The sequence below is a fragment of the Halyomorpha halys genome, unplaced genomic scaffold (genome assembly GCF_000696795.3).
Source record: "Halyomorpha halys isolate HHAL.00 unplaced genomic scaffold, Hhal_1.1 Scaffold599.1, whole genome shotgun sequence".
NCBI classification, from domain to species: domain Eukaryota; kingdom Metazoa; phylum Arthropoda; class Insecta; order Hemiptera; family Pentatomidae; genus Halyomorpha; species Halyomorpha halys.
Genome location: NW_027108603.1, coordinates 662,359 through 687,364, shown reverse-complemented (window position 1 = coordinate 687,364; position 25,006 = coordinate 662,359). Strand labels below are relative to the sequence as shown.

The 25,006-nt window shown below is 28.9% G+C and overlaps 1 protein-coding gene and 1 long non-coding RNA gene across 2 annotated transcripts; one reads left to right on the top strand and one right to left on the bottom strand.

Annotated features, from left to right (window-relative positions):
* Positions 1–5,207, top strand: LOC136795641 (uncharacterized). The gene is made up of 3 exons (XR_010843277.1): positions 1–221; positions 1,551–2,050; positions 5,077–5,207. It is a non-coding gene; the product is annotated as an uncharacterized lncRNA (long non-coding RNA).
* Positions 2,140–23,729, bottom strand: Rnb (R and B). Its single transcript, XM_014426863.2, has 14 exons — positions 23,141–23,729; positions 22,843–23,060; positions 21,415–21,508; positions 20,668–20,736; positions 17,856–18,027; positions 14,720–14,898; positions 14,081–14,335; positions 12,412–12,623; positions 10,394–10,502; positions 9,838–9,977; positions 8,887–9,037; positions 8,524–8,736; positions 5,787–5,863; positions 2,140–5,291 (listed from the first exon to the last, which is right to left on the bottom strand). Exons 1-14 carry the CDS (start codon positions 23,519–23,521, stop codon positions 4,976–4,978), a joined length of 2,586 nt encoding a protein of 861 aa, XP_014282349.1. The 5' UTR covers positions 23,522–23,729; the 3' UTR covers positions 2,140–4,975.
* Positions 23,730–25,006: the final 1,277 nt, after the last annotated feature.

The following is a 25,006-nucleotide window of genomic DNA, read 5'->3' as shown; positions in this document are numbered from 1 at the left end:
CAATAATTTAACAGACCTGAAATGGAAAATTTTCAAAACATTTTCCTTTAGTAAATTTAATTTTGTTTATCTAAAATAATTAATCAGATTGCATTGTTAACAGTAATAAAAAAATGTATAAATATGAAATAATTTGATAGTTAACTAAGCGAGAAAAATGGAGAAATAGAGACAGTAGCTTAGAGAGTGTAAAACCGACGACAACCGCTGTTTTATTCTTGGTAGGAACAAAGTTGATATTCGCACCTAAGTAGTTAAGTTGCTGAAGAAAAAAGTTATATAAATAAAATGTACTATAATTCACAGATTAGGCAAGATTACTTTAGTAGGGTAACGTGAGAGGGATACACAAAATTGTGGTTTTTGATAATATGAGAGCCTCCCATCAGCTTCGGCCCATCATTTCAATATTTTTCTGGATAATTATTTGTTTCTAGGATAACTGGGTATTTACAATAATAAACTAGACTAATTACTATAGGGTGTAACAATTATTATATCCAACGTATAAATATAACATTTGTGGATAAATGAAGGGAGTGGATTTTTAAAGCAGTTGCGAGAAAACAATTCCTATGAAGTGACAAAAAGAAAACCTGAAAATATACAGGAATGCTTAGAAGATTTGATTACAATTTGCGATTTTTTTAAATTGTTATAATGTATTTTATGTTTCATAATTTAGATTAGAAAATTCGAAGTGGAGTTATTTTACTTTTCAAAAGAAAAAAAATCCATTTTTTAAAAATTTGGTGCAGTGCAGAAATTGTGTAATCTTTAACTTATCACCCTACATACGTTCCCAAGTTTTATCTAGATTAGATGGCGCGTGTTGAAGTTATTGCTATTTTTGTGATTTTCGAAAAAAAAATCTTAAAGACTAGGGAAGGCGAAAATTATAAACAAAATTTTGATTTTTCTGTAACTAAAAAAAAACACAACATATTTTATGGTTTCTTGAAGTGGGAACAACGAATATAAAGTTTGTTGCCAAGAATACATTTTAACAAACGATAACGAAGACGTAGTGCAATAAAAAAAGATCGGAGGTGTCTGTTTTTCCCGTTCGAATCCATAGTTTATTATTGCTAACAATGAGACCTGTTTATTTTTTCCCAAATAAATAAAATAAACGGTACTTTAGAGTCAGGTTTTTTGAAAATTCCGCTTTTAAGCCCAGTTTGACTATTTCAATGAGGATAATATCTAGCTGATATTAGAAACCATTAATTGACCATGAACATACCAAGTTTAATCAATATCGTTAGAGCCGTTTTCGAGAAAATCGAAAAAAATCTATTCTATAAAGTGGCTCTTCGGTCGATTTTAGCGAAAATGTTTCTGTCACGTGCCAGGTCTGTACCCGTCTTAAATATGTTATTCCACTTAGTACGCAGGGCTTCAGGTGGTGGAGAGATGGGGCCCGCAAAGGGCTTAAAATTAACCATGAAACCATTGTAATTTTAATAATTAACCATTCTTAAATTGAGGTCCAGCCTTTCTTTTATAATAACAGTGTTTTCATATTAAAAGAATAAGAAATTTTACAGAAATACTAAAAAATTGTTGAGGTGGCCTGGTATTGGAGAGGACATATATTTTAAACTCCCTTGAAGGGCGCTGAAGAGCCTTGCTATGGCTCTGTTAGAACAACTTTTTGTTTTGTGCTAGGCTGTTAACACACATTCATACAGGCCATTTTGGGATACTTAGTTATGAGCGAACTCCAAAACGTGTATTTCTGTCGAAAATTCGAATTTGAAATTTAGCATGATCCCAATACTTTCCCTTACTATATGTTTCATATACAGGTAAGTGAAAGTGTAAGTGAAATTTAGTAAGTAAAATAAATAACTGAAATTCATGTCTCATACATAATTCAGTTTATTCAGAAAATTTGGACCAGTGAAAAATTTATGATAGGCATGAAAATATGAAAAAAATTTATCATAATGTGACCAATGAACATAAAATTATGAGAGGTGCAGATGGATGAAAAATAAGATAAATTTCCACTCAGTAATTAAAACTTAAGACTATAATTGGTGATGTAAGTGTTGTTTACCAAAAGAAAATAATAATGAGAAATTAAGGGTTGCCACTTATATAATTCAATAAAAACTAAAGAACTATGGCCAATTTCACAATTATAACTGTAATTTTATTTAACAATGATCAATTGGATTACAAATAAATACAGTATCCATTATTCCATCTAATGGAATGTTGAAAGGAATATTACCACCTTCTGCCATTATATGACAAAGTGATCCTCATCTCATTAGAGGAATCTAACTCCTGTATTCCGCCAACCAAAAAGCAGATACAGATTATTAGGCTAGAATAGATTTAGAAAATTAAGAGAATATAACTTCCACAAGCATCAGCCTAAAACGTATATATGATCTAACACATATATATAACTTAATATGACTATCACAGATTTATAATGGATTTCACTAAATTTTAAAATGAATTATGAAAATTAACATAGAAAACAATAATCACACATTCAGAGTGAAAGAGGCATAACTCAAATTTTTAAAAATCAGAAATCTTAATAGTTGAACCCTATCATCCCCAAAACAAAACAATAGATAAATAGGAGATCTATGACAATTTATATAGAGCTCAGCCTTAGTCTAATTTTTGTTCTAACAAAAAATATTTTTAGGGGTTGATCATTTTTAATTGTGGATCATTTGTAATATACTTTACAATATTTTGAGAATAAAATGTTACAGTAATAAACATAACATAGTTAAATAATAAAATATTTTAAAAGTGCTAATATCTTAACTCCTAAATAATACAATTCAAGTGATGTTTATAGCGATAACTCTCTTTCTTGATTTGTGGTCTCAACATAAATTTTATATAGCATTTAACTTAATACATCATTACATGATAATTTCTTACAAACACATATTTACATAATGCAGCCTAGGGTTTAATTAATTTTATTGCTATGAACAAAAATAAAATAAGTCTAACTCTCCTTACTTTAACACAAATGACTTTTTATACATGAATCATATAATATGATAAAAAAAAAGTAACATATACACTCTAATTTTTTAACAAACCAATCTATACTTTATTAATCTGCAAGTTTTTATTTAATAAATGCTATATTTATAATTATAACAAAAATAATACTACAGTCTCACATCATAAATGGTCCATTATGGAAATATAGTTTCTGTTTTCTATAAAAAAAAAAAATTATAGCAATGATAAAAGAAATTTATATTTGATGAATAATTAAAAAACAAAATAAAAAAAACATAATAGCTTTTGATATAGCTTGCCTGAAAATTACAAACACACCAATCAAATTCACGATAATAAAGGAACTGAACTTGATCACAAATTTCTCTGAAAGAAATATTGCCTCTGACCTCATGTGAAGTTCAAAGCCTGATTGGTTTAGTACCCACCTGGATCAACTAAAACTTATATTGTTATAATAAATCTGAGTATTCTTATTTTGTTTTGAAAAAAACTGATAAAAGACCATAAATTAAACCAAGTTTCATTTAAAACAGAAATAATCATTGGAAAAACTAGCTCTTTGAAACTCTAAAAATAAAGTTAGTGACTAATGGGTGGCTTGTTCCCATATAGTTCAGATTGTAGCTTCAGAGGTTTTAGAACCAAAGTCCAATATAACTAAAATCCATAGAAACTCATAAAACAGTTTATAGATACAGTTACAAATCAATTCATTTAGAGACAACAATAAATTGGTAATGAAAGCAGTGGTTTATGTTTCGAATTCCATTAACAATACAAAACTAATAGTAATGACAATAAAAATAATTTTATTTATAAAAAAAAAACTTTCTTTAAATCTTCAAAAATAAATAGACATTTGTCACAACCAACTAATAAGCGAGTAAGTAATAATAAAAAAGTAACATGATGGAAAATGGAAAGTCATTGCAAAAATATTACTGAACACATTGTCTCCTTCATTAATTTGTTGGACTTGTCTGATTAGTCAAATAAAGAGAGAGGTCTCAAACTAAACCAGTCCAACTAGTCCAAAGGCCATAATGATTACCATGATTAAATGACGTTAGTATAAACCAATTTCTTTACATACTTGATTAAAATATGATAGCGGAAGAGCATCTTTTTTCAGCAAGTAGTACCTACATAAGAATTAAAAGACATAAAAAATGGTACCAGTGTATTTACAAGAATTTCCAGCATTGAAAATATATAAATAAAATGTGTAATTAAAACAATTCATCAGTAAATATGTTGATAATATATACATAATTAATTTGCAGACAATGAGACCAAGAATCCTGTCCAGATAGATACATTATATGTATCAGATAATAAAATAAATTGTTAAAATTAAACAAAAACAACAATAGATATAGACTATTTTAAAATTTTATTACATTAACTATTATAAATTCAATTATTTACAATGATTAAAAGACATAACACCTAAGATTGAATGTTTTTTAAATTTATTTTTATGTACAATTGTATAATATTTAAATGGTTATAATTATCTTTAGAATTATTATAATAATGGCCTGTATTTCAATAAATTACTACACAATTATTGAATAATTATAAATCATATTACACCAATATCATTCACAGCTATAATTGTTGGCCAACTTGAATAGCTAAAATATACATTCTATAAATCAGTTAGAACAAAGTTTGGATTATTTTGTTAATAAATGCTGTAGTGTGCATATCTATGAGTGAAAATAATTAGATATGATTAAGCTTTCTCGATACCAACTTGGTAAAAACATCATGGACTATAATGTACTTTGAATCTGATTGGTCAAATATAACAATCATAATTACTATGAAAATGAAGGAATGTCCACGCAATAATACAGAATTTCATAAGAATCAAAAACTAAATAAAAAATAATACAGTTTTTTCAAATTCAGGAGTAAATTACATCTAGAATTACCTCTTAAGTCTTAATTAAAACTATGTTTTATAAGTAGAAAATCTATGAGTTTTAGTATATGTTGCAATTCCATTTTTGATAAGTAATCGTATGTCCTCAAGAAATTTCTCTTTGTTTTCAGATTCTAAAATTCGTGAAACAGCAGAAATTCTCTGTAAAGGAAGCATATCACCAGTAAACATATACTTGACAACATCTTCAGAAAGGTTGGCTGAAACTTCAAACTGTTGACCGATATTCAAGCCCCAGTCATAGATTTGGTGAGAAGTGGCATGGCTAAGAGCATTATCCCTCACTACAGAAAGGACTTTTCCAGTCAGATCTGGCAGCAAAAATCTAGATAAAAAAGAAGTATGATAACTTGAAAATAATTATTTATTTATAAGGTCCCAATAAAGTTACTACATTAATTTTAAATATTAATTTTTTTTTAACACCCCATCTCTATTAGTTTCAATCTTATAAATTTTATCGCTTGCTTTGGCTACAAAGAAAATAATAATTTATTTATTACTAAAATTTATTTTTCATAGGATTGTTCAACGAACAGTAAATTCCTAAACATGAGCAACACATAGAATAGATTTGAAAACCTTCCATAAAGCTAAATAATTTATTGCATGAGCCAGTAAATAAAAGTTGTTAATAAAGCTCAAGCTAATTTTAATTAACATATCAAAATAATATTTTCCAGATAGATTCAGTCAGAGAGATTATAAAATTTACAAAAATCTTGAGTTTAAAAAGTATATTTGAATACTTTTAAAAAAATTCATAATTTATATGGCACCTAGAATTATGATTAATAAGCTTAATAAAAATAAAACTGACCTGTCAGAAACAGAGATCATCTCTAACAAAACAGACAAATCCTTTGGAAGAGCGCAAGAACAATATTCATGTAGTACCTATAATACATTGCATAGTTAATAATAAGTAATATAATAATACATAGTTGAGGAATCATTTCGAAATAAAAGGTTAATTAATATCTACTATATTTAACATTTTTATTTTTGATACTGAAAACGAAAAAATCTACTACTTTAATTCTAACTACACTGGATATCACTTGTAATGACTTCGGATATAAAAATGTATCACTTATAGTGATAAATATTTTCAGACCTGTGATTTTCTGAGCCTTACTAATTTATTTTTACTAACTGATATAGCAACCAAGGTTATAACGATTGATTGTAAAATAAAGCAATCATCATCCAAATAGAGCAATTCATTACTCTTTGATAGCAATGATTGATTTTTAAAAACTCCCATTCCACATTTGCATGATGTGTGCAGTGATTGGTTACAATGACAATTGTCCTGGTTTCTTGTAGGTCATTATAAACGATATCCAGTGTATTTATTATATTAAAATTTATTTTTCTCACAATTATATTTTTAGTGATAAATTTTTATCAACCATCCTGAATTATGCAAACTAAAATAAACAGTTATTTTGTATAAAGCAGATTTTTTCTAAAATAACCTTTAATTTAAGAAGCCAGAATGTAAAAAGTAACTGATAACTAGTTCTATGGAAAAAAATATCCTTTGCTGGTTCAATTCATCAACCAATAATCCAGTATACAAAAATAATGTTACCTAAATTTTTAATAAAAAGCAAATCTAACAGATTTCAGATATTTTTTAATTTTTATTCCAGGGCATAAAAGAAACTACTATACAGTGTTTCACGAAAAATATCAACAATAAACCAGGGATTAGTTTACCAAAGTTCAGTCTTATCAACTACACATTCCTATCTCAATTTGTTGTTGAAACATAATGTTTTAAAGGCTTATCCAGGAAAACCATGTTTTTTTTCTAATAACGATCCAAATTTCTGTATTGTTACAGAAGACTTCTCAACTTTTTTCACCATTATCAGAATTTACAATATATTTCCAATAAGATTTCTGTGATAAATCAAATGTTGCAAAATTAGCTTATTTTCGAAAAGATATTGAGATTGAGAAAAAAAACACACAACATGAGCACCTAGTATTATTTTTGTTATAGTTTCGCTATCTTGTAAGTAGAATTTTTCTCCCAACATATTTCTGAAGTTGATTACTACAGCGATCAAATGTTATATATTAGTTTGAAATAGTTATTATTGTTTTCCAACAATTTTACATTTTATTCCTATTTTAAGGGGTAAGGTGATTATAACAGTATAGAAGGAATAAGGAAATAAAACAGAATCAAATTCTAAAACTACTGTTCATTTAGTAATGATGTCTAATTTGATCCCTGATACCTTGAATAGCTTAGAATTAACAGTTACTATCCACTACCTTTAGCTGCATGCAGATCCATTACCATTTTAGCCAAATGGAATAACCCAAATAGGGAGGAGGGTAGGAGGTTATATAGAGGTGAGGAACCTATTCTCACCCTGGTGGGGGAGTAAAATTTTTATTACATGGGACCACCACATAGTAAAAGTCAAACCCCTAGGCCGGATTCGAACCATCAAAGTTGATGACGGTCTAACTCCCTCCACCACAAGTGGCCTATACAGCTTCATACAGACAGATATCACTAAATGGACAGTTTCTTTAGGATTCTATCCACTTTATTTCCTAATTATATTATTATTATAACTACCTTCACCCCTTAAAACAGAAATTAAAAAATAAAGTATTAGCCAATGAATAATAACTCTTCTAAACTTATAACACTTTTTTTTTTTTACTTCCTAACTTCAATATGTCTTCAAAACTAAACTAGCTCCCTAAAGTTGGTTATACCATCAGAAAGCTGATGAAATGAAGCAACTTTTATGATATCCTCAAGATTATATATAAATAATTCATTTTGTGAGATTCTACTCAATATTTCTGAAAAATCAGTCATTTTTACTTTCATACTTTGCTGCAACAATCATCTAAATTAGCAGTACTTGGTAACAAATAGGTAGCTATGGTATAGGAACATCTTGTAAATTCCAAAAATGAATAAAAAAGTTAAAAAATCTTCAGAATAGATTTATAAGGGGAAAAAAAACTCTGAGTAACATTTTTAGTAAATTAACCCCTCCTTATCTACTGAAAGTCCCTCCTTAAACATCCTATATAAACAAACGATAATTAATGAGAACAAGACACATTTTTTTTTAAAATAAAAAAATATTTTTATTAAAAAAAGGGGGGATGATAATTAAAGGAAAATGGGTTCCTATTTAAGATTAAGTTAATCTTTAGTATTTAATACATTAAGAGGCTGATTCACCAAAATAAATTTTGATTTGAAGAAGACTAAGTTAGAAAAACTTAAATAAATTTATGAATCACCAAATACTTATGATGGATAACTAATCACTACCCGCAGAATGAGTTTTGATTGTCCCACTTTGGCTAGGAAAGGTTGGTAACCAGTAGGATAACCACTCTATATGCCCCTCTGTAGTAGGGGTTAAAAACTGATTAAAGAGGGAAGAAACTACACTGATTGGAAAGAGAGGATCTCCATCGTTGTTTACATAGATTTTTTTATGTTAAAGGTAAGAACACACATAAAAAATAAATGGAATAGAGAAATAATTATGAATAACTTTTACCTTTGTCAAGTGGGAGAGACAATCTGCAGAAATATCAGAGAGTCGAACACTACTCTGCAATGATTCTTTAAATCCACCGCGGAACATAGCCTCAAAAACAGGACATGAATGGCTAAGCGACTCTTTATTGGCAGATACTGTTGAACCATCATCTAATGTGAATAGTACATTACCTTCTTTACGAACTCTACCAATTTCACATGAATTACACATCTAAAAAAAATTATTAATTTTTTTATAGAAAATTATTTATTGCAGCAATTATTTATTTCAAACTAAAATTGTTTCTGTTTTATATAATATAATATGATCTTAGTTTGCTACTCAACTACTATAACTATACACATTAACTTGCAACCATACCTGTATTGATTGTTGAGGATTATTAATTGCTAATGTTGCAAAGAGACTATGAAGTGATGGTACAGCTTCATCTATCCTAGTGTTCAAGGTATCCATTACCACTCTGAGGGCATTGTGTGTATAAAGTAAGTTATACAACAGATTTGGCTGCCTAAAAAGTGATGTCAAAATAACTCATACTAATAATCTAATTTTAAAAAGTACATGGACATAAAATTATAGATAAAACAAAATCAAAAAATATGAGTTAGCTAAAACTACTTTAACATCTTAGCTGCCACTATATTTGAAACAATACCGTATCTAGACCAAAAACATAATATTCCATGTTTTCTCCTTTCAAGTGTTACTTTCTTTGATTTTCGATAGATATTGAATTGAACCAAAATAAATTGATTACGTAGATTGTTTACACAAAACCTTTTTTTCTCTATACAAAGTTTTGTATAAACAATCTACTTATCAATTTATTTTGTTTCAATTCAATATCTATAAAAAGTGAAAGAAAGTAATACTTAAAAGAAAACTTCCTTCTAGTGAAGAAGGTTAAGAAGGCCTTTGATAGAAGAGGAGTCGACTGGAGATAGCAGATGGTGCAGCTCCGGAAATATAGATTTGGCTATACATGCAGGAACCTCATACAGTACAGGGGTAGAGACGGGTATGTCTTAATCTCCTGGGCCTTCTCTGAAATTTTCTTCTTTTGATGTTACTTTCTTAGACAATTTCTTAAGGATAGATCATTCTTATTTGTAAAACTATTATGTGGTCTATTACTTTTCAAAACATTTTTTCTAAGGTAACATTTTGGATAAATAAAACACACTATCTCTCACCTCACCATGTATTACTGATTGATTCAATCAATGGAATATAGAGATATAGAGATTGTATTGAGTTTAAAAACCAACACTTCCCCTTTATTATTTTGTTTAGTTATTAATAACGAACCTAATAACATGTGGTACAGTGAGAGCTGCCGTGATCCGACTTGATGATGAAATGCCCATCAAACGATAAGTTATTTCCCCTTCACCCAATCCTGATTGTGCAGTGAGACCTATTTCCCTAAGAATGCTCAGTCCTGTCTCCTGAAAAAAAAAAAAAAAATTATTTTGGAAGCAAGCTAATATTATTAAAAACCTCAAAATTTCAAAGATATAAGTGCATTTGGGTGACAGGAAGCTCGGGACAGTTCTTTCTGTTTAATATAAACAAAAGTTGTCTTAAGCACATGAATGAAGACAATGGAAAAGAACTTTCAAAATTAATAAGAATATATCAGGATTGTCTACATTCAAATAGGAGTGCAGAAAAAATAAGTTTATTTTAGTAGTTTAAAAATTGATGTATCTTTATTTGTCTAAGAAATAGATTAATTAATATAAAAAAAATAAGAATACTAACATGAGATCAATGTCCAAAGACGTTTACTATAAATTTATTTGAAATATGTTTTAAGAAATTCCTAAGTAAAGGTTTGGATAGTTTATATATTAAAACATACTTGCAGTCGTTTACATTCCCAACAATCTTCATGTTGTGCCCGACAAAGTCGCCTGTGGATATCAAGAACACTTTCATCATCCAAAATAGTATTCCAATAATGTTTACACCTGAAATAAACGAAGAAAAAATGTAGACAATATGTTTCAGACAAAGATTTTATTATAAAGATATCAATTAGAACATCATCTGCATTACTTTTTACTATTTAATTATTTCTAATCTGTTCTCAGTACAATGTTTCCTCAAAATCTCGATATTATTATTAAACAGAAGACAAAATACTCTCTATCATTAAATTAAAGTAGTAACATTCATAGGATAAAGAAAATTCAAACGGGAACAGTATATAAAAAGTCTAATCTAATACCTAATTTAACAGGATAACAAGGTGTTATTATACAGATTGGGTGGACTAACAATAATCATCATTCTTTATTTCAAGAGTATAATTAATTACATAAAAAAAAGTTATTTAAAATTTAACATAGTTAAAAAAGTACCTGATATTTTTATAAATATTGAAATAATCAATATCACCTCCCTCAACACCTTTCGAGTGAATAATGAAAATGAATTTAGCTTAAAAAAATGAGAACTTGTCTCTTTATTGACTCATAATTTACGATTTCAAAGCTCCTAAATTGAAAAAAGTCATTATTACAAAATCATAAACTTCTGTCCTTACCTGTTAAACACCAAAAAATAACTAAGCTGAATGTGGGAAAAAAAACCAACTGAATTGAAAAAGTAATACATTTACAGCAAACTTGGATTATACCGATTAGGTTTGAATTAAGCACACTGAAAGAAAGAAGAAAGAAGATTTATATTCTAGATTCTCTTTTTGTTTTTATAATCCAATGATTGGCTTTTCAAAAGTTTTATATGGAGGTCTTTCTAAAAATAAGAAAACTTGCTCCACAATTTAAGAGTACTTCACAGTTGTAGCCAGAACTTTAATTTTAATTATTCTCTACAAGTTCCTATAATGTCCAAATAACTGGAGCAATTTTAAGAGTAACAAATCCATTAAGATAAATGAGCCTGCAAGCCAGAAACCGTTTAACCATTCTTCAGGCAATCTCTGTTCAGGCTAAAAGTCAGTTTTCTGATTCAGCCCAAGCTTCTGGGTATTATTTTAGAAAGATTTACCAAGCAAGTTTGATGATACTTCAGTAGATATATTAAATAATTCCAAGATTAGGAATGAATTGTTGAACGATTTCGAAATAACAAGATTTTCATAATTTTAATGAATAAAAAAAAATTTTTTAAGAAATAAAATCTCCATTAAGAATAAATAAAATATTTTTTTTTAAACTAATTTAAATTGGTTACATCAGTGACATTATATCACATTTGTTAAAAAAAAAAAAAAAAAAAAGAAATTAAGCATTCAAAAATAGTTTGACACTCAAGTTGTGCAAGCAAAGAGTATTTTACTGAATACCAGTAAAATTCAGATGACAGAAAAATAAAATTTTAAAACTGAAATGAGATTAAAGAAAACAGATCCACCAAATTATAAAATTAGCAATTAGATAAAACAATTTGACAATGTAAACATTGACAAAACTATGAATTTTAGATAATGGAACAAGAAATATATTTAAAACAGAACCACATAAAAACAATATGGAACTTTTGAAAATTCAAACTAACCTACAATTTGCAGGTAGATACAAAACTTTACGGCCACTGTAGAACTCATATAGTATCATACAAGCCTACAAAGATTGCTTACACAAAGTCATTCTTATCTAGCATGAATGACCAGACGTTTTTCAAATGGCTGATCAGGAATCAAGCTCAGAAACACCATAGACAATGGTCTTTGTCCAACTTTCCATTCAGCCATAGTGATCTCAAACAAACATAGAAATAAATAAATACTGAAGTAGTTATTAGTTTGCATTTGAATTCCCAGAATTTTAACCACTTTTACAGAATTAAATTTATAAATTAAAAGTACAAAATAAGGTCAATAGATAGTAATAGAAATGTTGGAGTACATACATTACAATTGCTGTGAGAGCTCGAGTTGCTTTAACAAAGTTATTTCTATATCGAGGATAAGGAAGGCCAGTTAGATAGTCCAAGAATGTTGTAACTGTAGTCCGATTGGCAAGGGCTCGCATTGGAGTTCCTTGATAAGTCAGCCGGGAAAGTACTTCCAATATACAGCCATCCAATCCAACAGGACTTTCTAAATTATCAGGTCTTTCCATCTTTAAATAAAAATATAAAAAGAAGTTAATTTTTAGAAAATCATAATAATAATTGGAAGATTGTTGATTAACCGTGAGTATCAATGAATGGAATATGGTCCCGGTGCAGTCAAATAAAACTCAAATAGTACACCCACTTACTAAGTAATTGAAAAACTGTAAAGTAGGGTGATTATGGTACAGTTTTTGATATATTTTATTCCTAAGCTAATATATGTTTGCACACAGGAAAATTTGTAACCATTTTCTTTGATTGTGAACTAACAGGCTTCACTACCATCACTGAAAAAAAAATGTTTTTCAAATATTAAGAGAGATATATCTTTTTTAATACATTTTACAGAGTGAACTGCCTGAACCATTAAAGAAAACAATAATAGGGTACATAAAAGAATTTTATTGATTGAAAAAATGTTTTTTTTAGAACGTCGTGGAATTGTAAACTTAAAAAAAAAAACCCACACGATCGGGGAAAAAGATATGTTGGTACTGCTAGGATAACCTTTACGTGATTTCATGAATTCTCCAGCCAGTACTTCTCTAGTACCTTTTTCAAGCCCAATTCCGGAAGGTGAACCAACAGGTTAATCCCTGATGTTAGTTTGTAGTATGGTCGTTGAAATGGTGAGGTGGATTTTTATGTAACCCAACTGTTGATGGGACATGGATGTTTTAGAGCCTGCTAATACCGCTTTAAATTGGACATTGCAGAATGTCGTGCATGTCCGGCTAGCGAAGAAACAGCGGAGCACCTGTTTTTTATTTGTATACACTTTGAAGCAGAAAGAAGCGAATTACATACACCTTGCACAAGAAAGGTAGTCTGTGGAGAGGAATGAACAGGTGTAGGGAGGTAAAAATCCCACACCCAGATAGGTACGGGTCTATCCGTGTCTTTTGAAGATTTCCAATGATCCCCATAAAAAATAAATTAATAAATCTACTGCTAAAATCCATGAAGGGTCAGGAGTACAGTAATTTTTAAGGAAGTTACTGCTCCAACGGTTGTGCAAGGAGGTGATTTGATCAGAATCATGCTCAGCTGCCAGATTCTTCCCCAATTAAGGGTAACAACTATATGCGGCAGGGTAGACCCCAGAGAGCTCCCAAACCTATAAGGTTGACTAACCATTTAGTCTATTATGGCTACAGTAACAGAATAAATAACTATCTGTCATAGCCAGTAGCATAGGGTCTTACCACTGTGCCACACTGCTCCCACATATATATATATTCAGGGAACAGCATAATAAACAATTGGGAGTTCATCTAATTATCATATAATCATATAACTTTAATTCAGTACTTTTCAAAATGACATTAATTCTTTTTTTAAAATGAATTATTCAATTCTATGGATGGGATGGTAATACCTGATTTGAATAAAATATATAAGAGATAAGCAACTATGATGTCATAAAAAAAAAAGTATATATCAGAGGGTATAAAACTCTTACTGAGGGAATTGGTGATGAAGATGAGTCACTATTAGGAGTAGAACAGCGAGGAGAGTAATCCTGGGAAGAAGTAAGTTGATTGGTAGGCGAAAGAGGAGGTGGAGAAGGTGAAGCTGCCCAGGAAGCAGGACTTTGTGGTGAGAGTGGTCCCATTGCTTCAGCAGCAACAGCCTCACTGTGACCACAGCAGTGAACTTTAGAATATTCAGATAATTTTTCCACCAATACAGTTATTAATCCGCATCGTACCATTTTCTGAAATCACAAAAAATTCACTTTATAAGTACAGTAGAAGTCATAATTAAACTGGATTAAAACATCCTAATAGGTAATCATTATATCGCATCTCAGATACCAAATAAACTAACAAAATTTAAACATTTTTAGGGACACCTTTCCATGTTTTTTTTTCTTCAGGATTTCATATAATAGATGAGCAGCTGCAACAATAAAAAATAATGTTTTGGCGAAGAAAACAAAACTTGAAGTTTTGAAAATAAAATAGAAATAGCATATTCTAAACAGAAAATCTTTACTATCCACTGACACCACTTCCTCCATCAGAATCTCATAAATCTATAGCCTACTATTTTTACTAAACATTTTAATATTACATTAGACATAAGATAAATTAATTACCATTAAGCTAGCTTGATCATAATTGAATTGAGTAATAGCATCTAATATCTCTGGGTAAAAATGCTTAGTCTTCTTATTAGTAAGTAAGGATAGCAATGTGTTGAAGCCAGTAGCAGAAAGCCTTAGGCTCGCCCTCACCATCGACTCCCGACACATTTGGCATAAACCAGTAATCAAATCTGCAAATAAAGGAACTTTATTAATACTTTTTTAAAGGAAAGAAAAATAAATAAAGTTTGATTAGAACCTATCTTGGGTAAGAAGTTAATGGAATTGTTTGTTTTCTATAACTAAATCTCACAAAAATAGCTACCCAATGGCATTAAAAAAAATAGCCATAACGATTTTACTTTCTCTTCCAAACTTGAATGAAAATTTTAAAAAATTTAAAGTTTTTTAAAGTTCTGATTTAAAAAAAAAAACTGTGAGGAGCAGAGCTATGACACTAAATCATATTTTCCTCCATTTTTGTTTGGAAAACAGATAATAAGTGATTTAATTATTTCATCATTAATGTTTACCTGAGGAAATTTATCAGAGTTTCAAAATCAATAGAACAGCTGAATTTCTCCCTTATTATTATTTTTTTTCATTTAAATTATATAATCTGTTTCAAAATTTCTTTTTTTAGGATTTGGTTTTTTTCTAAAGTTACCCATATTTTTTTAAAATTCATTTTTGTCTTATAATTTATTTTGATAAGGTCAATAAGAACTAAGATGCATTGAATAGCACAAACTCAAAATTGAAAATGCCAAAATGGCGGGGGTAGTAGAAAAAAGTTTAGGCACCCAAAAGCCAAAAATAACAAAATACAAGACCAACTTACAGTAAAAATTTGTAATAATTTCATGGAAATAATAAACCAGGGTATAAAAACCCAATTGCTTTGGGTAAAAGGCCACAGTAGTATTGTGGGTAACAAACGAGCAGACATATTATCAAAGACAGCAGCTTGGGATAATCAACTTCCTTATGAATATAGCTTAGTCCCTGTCTTTTATGTTAAAAAATCTTTAACTGACATTAAATCTGTCTCTAACCGACTTAATCGAAGAGTGGAACAGACAATGGCAACAGTCAACTAAAGGACAACCATTACACAAATACATTCCCAACAACACCTCACAAAACATAACCAAAAGCACCCATTACAAATTGGTTTTACTAACCAAGTGATTTACTAACCACTACTCAAAGAGGTTTCACTTACAAAAATCAAATACATGTAAATGTGACGGAAGAACTCCACAAACTTTTCAACACATATTATATGACTGTTACATATATGACAAGACAAGATATAGTTTATTGAAATCATCTCTACTGCAACAGGACTCATGGTCTCTACCTGAACAAATATTGTATAACAAATACAAGAAAGAACTTAAAGAGTTCACCGACAACATAAACCTGAAATGTTAATGTGTGACAAGCAAATAAAAAAATTGTCATTTTTTTAAAAATTATGTCATTTCACATATTATATAATTTTTAATTTGTTTTCTTATTTTTTCTTTTCAATTGTATTTTGTATTACTCTCTCTCTCTCTCTCTCTCTCTCTCTTTTACTACTCTATATTCTAACAATTCTGACCTCTCCTTGTTTTCTGTTATGTTTTTTCTATTATATTCTATTGTATTTTATATTTTATTGTTCTTTCTATTGTATTTTATATTCTATTTCTCTCACTATTGCATTCCATATAATAATGTAACAACATTCCAATGATTTTGTACTAACACTGTATGTATATAAAATGCTTTATGTATGGTTTGTACACAAATTATTTAAAATATACACCTGTTCTGAAGGATTTAGTACAGAGGAGAAAATATAAAAAAATAAAATATACATACGTACTTTTTCTTTTTTTTAAACATATCTAACATATCATTTATCCAAAAAACTCCCTTAACCATATTCTATAAGTAAATATAAACTGCACCCTCACCCCCTCCCATGAACTTGAATCTTTAATACTATGCAAAAGCCTATTATTTTTGGAGGAAATATGACAAACATGTAAGTAAGATATAATCAACAAAATCAGTTTATTGGACAGAAGTTAAATTATATTAAATTGAATCTTGGCCTCCATGTCTTCAAAAGTTTTGCTTACAAGTACGTATACATAACAATACCCTCTTAATTAGGAAATGCAGATACAGAAAAATATAATAAACAACATTACTTATATTGGAAGATTAATAGTTGTATGCAATATAGATTGTAGGAAGATAGTTCAGGTGGCAATAAATAAAGATTTAAAATAGTAAAGATCAACTATTTATCGGTAATCAACGTTTCATCCCAATTTGCAGGGCTCCATCAGGCCTAAATGAGGAAAAGATACAAATCTTGTAAATATGATAAAACAATTATAATAAATTAATTTATATTTTAATTTTTTTTTTTTAGCTTACTTTTTTTATATAACTTTTTACACCCTAGAATATAAGTACATTCTAATTGTTTTATCATATGTACAAAGTTCATATCTTGTTCCCATTTAGCCCTGCAAAGTGGGGTGGAACGCTGCTTATCAATAAATAGTTAATCTTTGCCATTTTATATCTTCCTACAATGTAACTCATAGAAAAAAAAAGTCATAACAGAAACGGCTTTGTTTTGCAATGCATATCACTGAATAGAACTTAGTATGACTTCAAGGAAAAAAATAACTATGATAAACAAAAAAATATCACACATATTGAGGAACTAATAAATAAACTGCATAAAGTTATGAGTATCTTTAAAGCTCATTTAATAATTGGGAAAAGACAATAAATCACAAAAATTAAATTTTACAAGAGAGACTAAAAATTGTTCAAACTACATATAAAACGACTTATTCATTTTTTTAATCATTATTTGTAAAGCCATCATTCTGGCCCTTGTCTGACTGTTTTTTTTTTACACCATAAGCCTGAATGTTTACTATATGTTCCAAGAATAAACCAAATTCAATAATTTTTGACTCACTGTCCACCATATGTCATTCCCTCAATTATTCTCTTTGGATAGCAGTAAGCAATAACCTTCTACTAACAAAAATTTGATTATATCCACCTACTTCATTTTAAATATTTAATAATAAAATAATACTGATGTAACAAATTCTTAATAACATACAAGAGTTGGTTTTGCCTTCTTCCAGCAGTTTAATAATAGCTTCGACTGCTCCAGCTTTACACAGCTCAATTCGAGCACGAGGGTCATGGCTCAAATTGCATATTAAAACAGGAACGACAGGCATATCAATCTTCGATACAATTTCACTATATCCAGTACCTTTCCCAGTAATCTAGCAAAAAAAATTATACATAAAATCATGCATATAGGCAAATACACACAGATATATGTACAAGTGAGCATGAGCAGAACAGAAAAAAACAATAATGCAAAATGTAAATAACAATTTTAATTTCTTAATACAGAATTAATAATTCACTTTGGAATAAATAAATTTTTCAGGTGTTTTATTTTAAAATTGATTCAATAACATAATAATTTACAGTATTTTATTTATTTGTTTCTGATTTTATGTTTTTCTATCTAGATCCATGATTCCCAACCACTGTGCCCTGAGATTCTTAAAATGTGCTCCCCACTGAAAATAAACTGCCAATTCTGCAATGATCCCTTACGAAATGAAAATCATTTTTTTTTTCATTTCTTTATTAAATGATGCTATAATCAGTAGAGATATTTGTTCATTTGAACTAAAGAAGTAAAATATAATATATAAATTTGCAAAGGCATCTGGCCTGTTTTGAATAAGAGACAGTATACCATAGGAACTGCTTGGCCTTGCACACATGCCGGACTAAAAAAAAAGGTTTAGTAAACTTGAAGTTTGATGATTGTACACATACACCTGTCCAGTGATGCTAATCCAAACCCAAATCCACAAGATCAGCCTTGACACAATCCTCTCACCTAAGCTCCAGCCTACCCCTTGGACATTTGCCCCTCAGATCAGTGTTAATTAACTTTTTAGGGATCCGTTCATTACTAAACCCAGCAAAACTTATACTATGTTATTCACTACAGTACTATCATTTCAATTATAGTGCAATTTCTGCAATTCAGCTTTGCGCAGCCTTCCAAATTCACTAGTTAGCTCATCAACCATCGGTCTATTTTATTTTAAAAATCCTAAGGCTCCTCTCTTAGTATACGAGAACATGTTTTGCATTCGTATGGAACAATAGAAAGGATTACAGTTTTGCAAATTCTAATGTTTGACTTTCTGGGCAGAAGGCATGAGCTAAGCAGTTTTGAAATTGAAAAATAACAATAAAAAGTATTTTCTCATCAATTTCATTTTTTGTAATGAAACCAGTTTACTGTCTCATTGTGGTTGAAAATCACTTGATCTACATTAATAGACAAAACTAATGGTTTAATTTAAACATCACAGTTGTTTTTTGCCAGCATCCCTTAGATTTAAAATTTGTTTTAATGCAATTTACCATTTAATTTTATAATATTAAGGAATTTATGGCTGATTAAAATGAGACTGGAATAACCAACTTAATCAATGATTATTTTAAAAAATTGCATTTTTTTTTTTTTTTTTGCCTGACTGGTTAAAATTGAGGTATTAATACAATTATGAATTTAATTTATAATCTTAAACACTTTCTTGAGACTGGTAAAATTTTTTTAAATAAATAATTTTATTTCTATCCATTTTAGTCTCAAAACATTTTATTTTTCTTATAAGTCCGACGTTTCGGCCAATCCAGCCATCCTCAGGGACAATCTACTTAATACAATTTTGGAATTATATAATTAAAAACTCCATGGAGGCTATTCTGCCCAGGTCAAAACAACAATTTCTAATTAGTCAATATTTTTGTAATAAAGTTTTTAAGGAATAGTGACTGTGATAAATAATTTTAATTTTGGTTTTAAGTGAATATTGACTAATTAGAAATTGTTGTTTTGACCTGAGCAGAATAGCCTGCATGGAGTTAGAGTTTTTAAATTATATAATTCCAAAATTGTATTAAGTAGATTGTCCCTGAGGATGGCCGGATTGGCCGAAACGTTGTGCTGCGGTCAGCAAAGAAATAAATTTATGAAAATCCTACATCAGTACACAATATATAAATTTCACAGCAATTAGCAATATTATAAAAACTCATATTTAGAGAAAATAATTATCAAGTAAAGTAATTGTTATTATTGCTTTCTTTGCGTGACAAAACAATTATGAACCTAAGACGTGCCTAATGAAAAAATTTCTTATTTGGTCCAGAAAAAAAAATGCAAGATTTTGATTAATTAAATTACAATCACATCCCAAAATTTTACTATTCATTCTATAATAGCCTGATTTTTTTTTTTTTTTACTCAAATTATTTAAGATCTTTTTCACTATTTTCATTGTACATTTTTATTTTATTATTGTGATATCTGTGTTCTTTTTTGACTTTTCTTTAAATATTTTATAATTTACAATGAAAATATAACTTGGTTAATTCGAAGGTGTTTTTTAACAATTTTTTTAATTGGATATTTTTTACTGGAATAATGTTTGATACTATGTAGTTTAACTACAGAAAACGATATTAGGAATGCTCTAGGTTCTCAAAAATATTTATGTTTTTCTTTTACAAACAATTTTCCTAACCAGGTAAAGTACAAAATATACTCTTCTGAAAATTGCTATAGTCATCTTTTTTACATAAAAGGAAAGGTTTTTTTACATTTATTATAGAAATATTTCTATGCAACAAATATAAGAGTTATTGATGAAGGGCCTGATGGATTATTTCATTTTACAGGCAGTAAGTTATTTTATTATGCAAGACTAAAATAATTCTAAACAATTAAAATCATTTGTTACTTCAAAATTGATTAGACAACAGAAATATTATTGACTCAAACATTTGTTTTGAAAATTGTTTTAAGAATATCAAATAAAATTATTTACCTGTTCTGCTGTGTATATAGAGAAATGCTGAGTAAACTTTACAAGTGTGCGTAATACAGCCTTTAATACCTAAAATTAAATATATTTGTAAATTATAATAACTTGGTAAGTTATTTGTATTTCAATTATAAATTTATTAATTTTAAATATACTCCCAAACCAAAATGATATAATGAATTAAGTGAGTCTTACAAAGGCAAATTTAATTAATGCAAAAAAATTTAACAACAAACATAAAATTATTTTTTTGAACCATTCTGACAAAGTATGAAAGTATCCATATAGTCTTTGAGGCAAAAAGAGGTATAAGAGAATCAGATATATCTATATGTTTAAATTATTAAAAACCAAGAATCATATTGACTTTGTAACGGTAAAGAGTTAAATCTTATCAGAATCAACAGATTTTTACTATTAGAAATATTATAACATTTTGAATCTGATGTGTTTTATCCTTTGTAAATTTCTTATTGAATTTTTTGTGAAAGTATTTTTTTTTTTTAATTTGTAATTCAAAACAACTTTCTCTGTTATATAATTTTCCTATTTATGCTATCCTATTTATTTCCGATAAGTTTCCATTAAATTTTTGAATTTCTCTTTGAGAACTGGCTCAAAAAAATGTATATATATAATAAACCAAAACATTACGCATGTGTAAATATTAATAAATAACAAGAAAACAAACTGAGTAGGATAATATTGTAAAATAAAATTGTTTAGAGTAATAGCAAGATAATGGCTTACCAGTTCATCTTTAGAAGTTAAATGTAGTGAAACAGCCATGACTACTCCATTTCTTAACATATCATTATGATGTTTGTCAACTTCCCAAAGCCATCTGCAAGAACATAGATAATATCTGAACACTATTAAACAGAACAAACTTCTTACATGTTACAAACAAAATCAGAATGATCCTTTAAGTATACTCATATGACAGATCAATCTCTACAAAATCTGCCGAAATCCTATTTACAGGAATATACATGTCAGAATAATATCTGATTTTATGATGATCTTAATATTTAATCATGAACATTCAGTATATAGCTAAAACCTACATATTACTTAAGCTTGGTTATTTAGAAGTACATTTTCATTTCTACACTTAATGAAAAAAAAAAATCTAGCGCAGTACGAACTTCAACTTACCATCCTACTTTCAGTCGATAATCCTTGGTACCATCAAAACCGTAACCTCTTTATTTTAATTAATAGGTTAAGAAAAAACAAATCTGACTGTTGGTATAACAACCATGGAAACAAAAGAATATTTATTTTCTACTTTAATTAAATATCAAATTTTTTCATAGTTTGTATCAATGTATTGTTTCATATTTCTAACAATAAGATGTGGTAAATAGTTTCATGTAACATGATTAAAGGTATTTGAGAGGAAGAGTTTTTGAAAATTTGACATTAAGTCTTTTCAGACAGTTTCAATCAAGAGAAAACTTAGATGATCTTTAAAACCACAAAATTATAGACAAGTTTATCAAAATATTTTGAGCCCCTTAGAAGAAAATGGTAAAAAAGTGTAAAATCAAAAATATAAAGTTGGAGCTCCGATGAGTAAATTTTAGTTATAAAGTTGCTGTAACATCCCTGGCATATATCTGCCTTCAACACAAACCTTTAGTTTCAAAAACATTTTATTTATGAACTACACTCCTCACAGACCTACTGACACACATTGCTAATTGCCTGGATTCAGAGGACCATAAAAAGTGAATTTACGTTTAAAACTCGAACTATAAATTAGGCAGGATTACAATATGTCTCCTTACTGTATATTTTATAAATAGGAAAGTGAAGGAAAAACTTGGAAACCGAAGAAAAGAAAATATTTCAGTGATTCAAAGTTTTCTAATGTTTTAATGTTTATATCTAACTAATACCATAAAACATTCTTTTCATCAAGCAAAGCTATTTTAAGGATTACTGGGATCTAGCTGAAATGTCTATAATATATAATATCACACTAAATACTCAAATGTTAATATAATACAATAATTTCTATAAATAAATATGATAATTTGTTTTTAAGATTTAGACTTTTAAATAAAAGTGTATACATTTTACAGTAGTAGAATTGCAACTCTATGTTCACAAGTTGTTCATAATACGATTTATAGCCAGAAAATATAGAGAAAAGTATAAGTAAAAACCAACCTCAATGCTCTAATTGCCATATGTTGTACTTCTGAATCTTCTGTTGAATTCAAAACATGAACTACTGCTAACGTAACACCTGCAGAATGTAAATCTTTAGCTATTGAATGGCTCTGGGCTAAATTACCAATAAAACGACACAACCGTTTTTGAATAGACACTTTAGTTGTTTTTCTAAGAATTGAAACAAGGCGACCAGCAACTTTGTTTTTCATTATCTAAAAAAAAATTATAATCAACAACAATTTACATTTAAAAAAAAAAATATATATATATATATATAGTTTAGCTAAGTCACCTCATCCCGAAAATCTTCATTCCTTATTAGATGATTACACAAATTTCCAAGAATACTAATAGTAATATTAAGTATATCTTCATTATTATTAGAGAGCGCTTTAACTAAAGATTTACAACCCCCTAATTTAAGCAAAAGTTTTACACCTTCAACATCTTCTACTACCTTAGTCCGAATGAAAGTTAATGCTTTATAAACTTCCTTTGTTCTGACTGATGAACTTAAAATAACTTCCAGTGAACGTTTCAGCTTTTCTTCACTAATACATTTCTTATTGTTTTTGGAAACTTCGGTTGGATTTAGTTCATCTTCTGATAGTTCCTTGGCATCCATTGGATTATTTTCTACTTCTGAAGACTCCTTATCTTGTACTTGTTCCATTTTAGAATGATATAAAATAAAATAACATCAAAATAAATCCAGCATAGTCACCTACTTTCTAGGTGTTAAAATAGATTAACATTGGAATCTATATAAACAAAACAGCTCATAATTTTTTTTTTTATCAGCTGTCATCACAAAATTACATTTTTTCGAAAGATAAAAATGAAATTATCTTGTGAAACCTCTAAACGTGTTACCATAATAAATAGGTTAGGTTTACTGGTGGATGGAAGAAGTAGAAGTAGGTAATGATTGTTAGAAAATAAATAATATTCTTGCAAGGCAAAGTATTAAACCCAATGCAGTTGACATTAATATATTTTCATTTAGGTAAATAATAAGTTTTAGAATAATACATCATTTAATTCAAGGTAAACTATAACCAATGCTCTGATATAAATACTTCCATTGGATTACTTTATTACTTTTGAATATATAAATTTTCAATAATGAGGTGTAGATAGTTGACCGTAGATTAATGCTTGAAGAAGTTTGTCGGGGGGTGCGGTCAGCAAAGAACAACATAAATAAACAAAACCATATTTATTTATTTTATGCCGACGTTTCGGCATAAAATAAATAAATATAAAATAAAAAAAAAACATAAAATAAATAAATATGGTTTTGTTTATTTATGTTGTTCTTTGCTGACCGCACCCCCCGACAAACTTCTTCAAGCATAAATTTTCAATCCTCTTATCATTTATCTCACCTCAAAATAAAATACATCCTATATTTTCTTTTCATCCACAGATACCCACCTTAACACCAACAAACCTTTGCATTCATCTTTTCAGGACTGTTGGCATAGTTGGTTCTTTGTTAATTTCATAGTTAAGCACGAAACACCAATTTTGACTAACCCTATCTAATAATAAAAACAGTGTACCTTCATTTTGTCGTGAGAGGATTTAGTGGACAGGTTGTGTAGCCTGAGAATATACAAAAACGGAAGATAACAGAACTCTCATCTTCGGGAAAAGAATCTTAAGAAGAATCGTTTGTTTTATTAGAGATGACGGCGTCTAAAGAAGAAGGAAGCATGTAGAACTCGTTATACTCTACAAGGATACCAAACGATAACTCTTTCGCCGTGACACAACTGGTAAAAGCTTTTGGAGGAGGCTTAGTCTCGGTGACGGGACATAGAACCACATATATATGTAAGTTTTAAGAGAATATTAACTGAACACAAACGTGTGAATGCATGACAAACACTTTGCCAATTTTTTAGGCACTTATTTGATTCTTGCCCAAAAACCAATACTCAAAGGGTCAGCCACAAATTCAGGCAAACTTGTGTTAGTCAATCCAAATTACTCATCTACAAACTTGCCAACGCTCGAATTTGAAATAGTATGGCAAATGTGTAGCAGGATCTTAAAGATATTGCCTTACCAACCTCTCAGGTCTGTGGAGTCGCCGGACGATTTGGGTCTGTGTGGGATTGGCTGTTGTTCCGTGGCGTGCCCGTGGAATGGA

Coding starts and splice junctions, on each gene's coding strand:
- Rnb (XM_014426863.2), bottom strand. CDS start 23,521: ATGGAACAAGTACAAGATAAGGAGTCTTCAGAAGTAGAAAATAATCCA. Junction 18,028..20,667: donor CTATATACACAGCAGAACAG/GTAAATAATTTT, acceptor TTTTTTTGCTAG/ATTACTGGGAAAGGTACTGG. Junction 5,864..8,523: donor GTCTCTCCCACTTGACAAAG/GTAAAAGTTATT, acceptor AATGTATTATAG/GTACTACATGAATATTGTTC.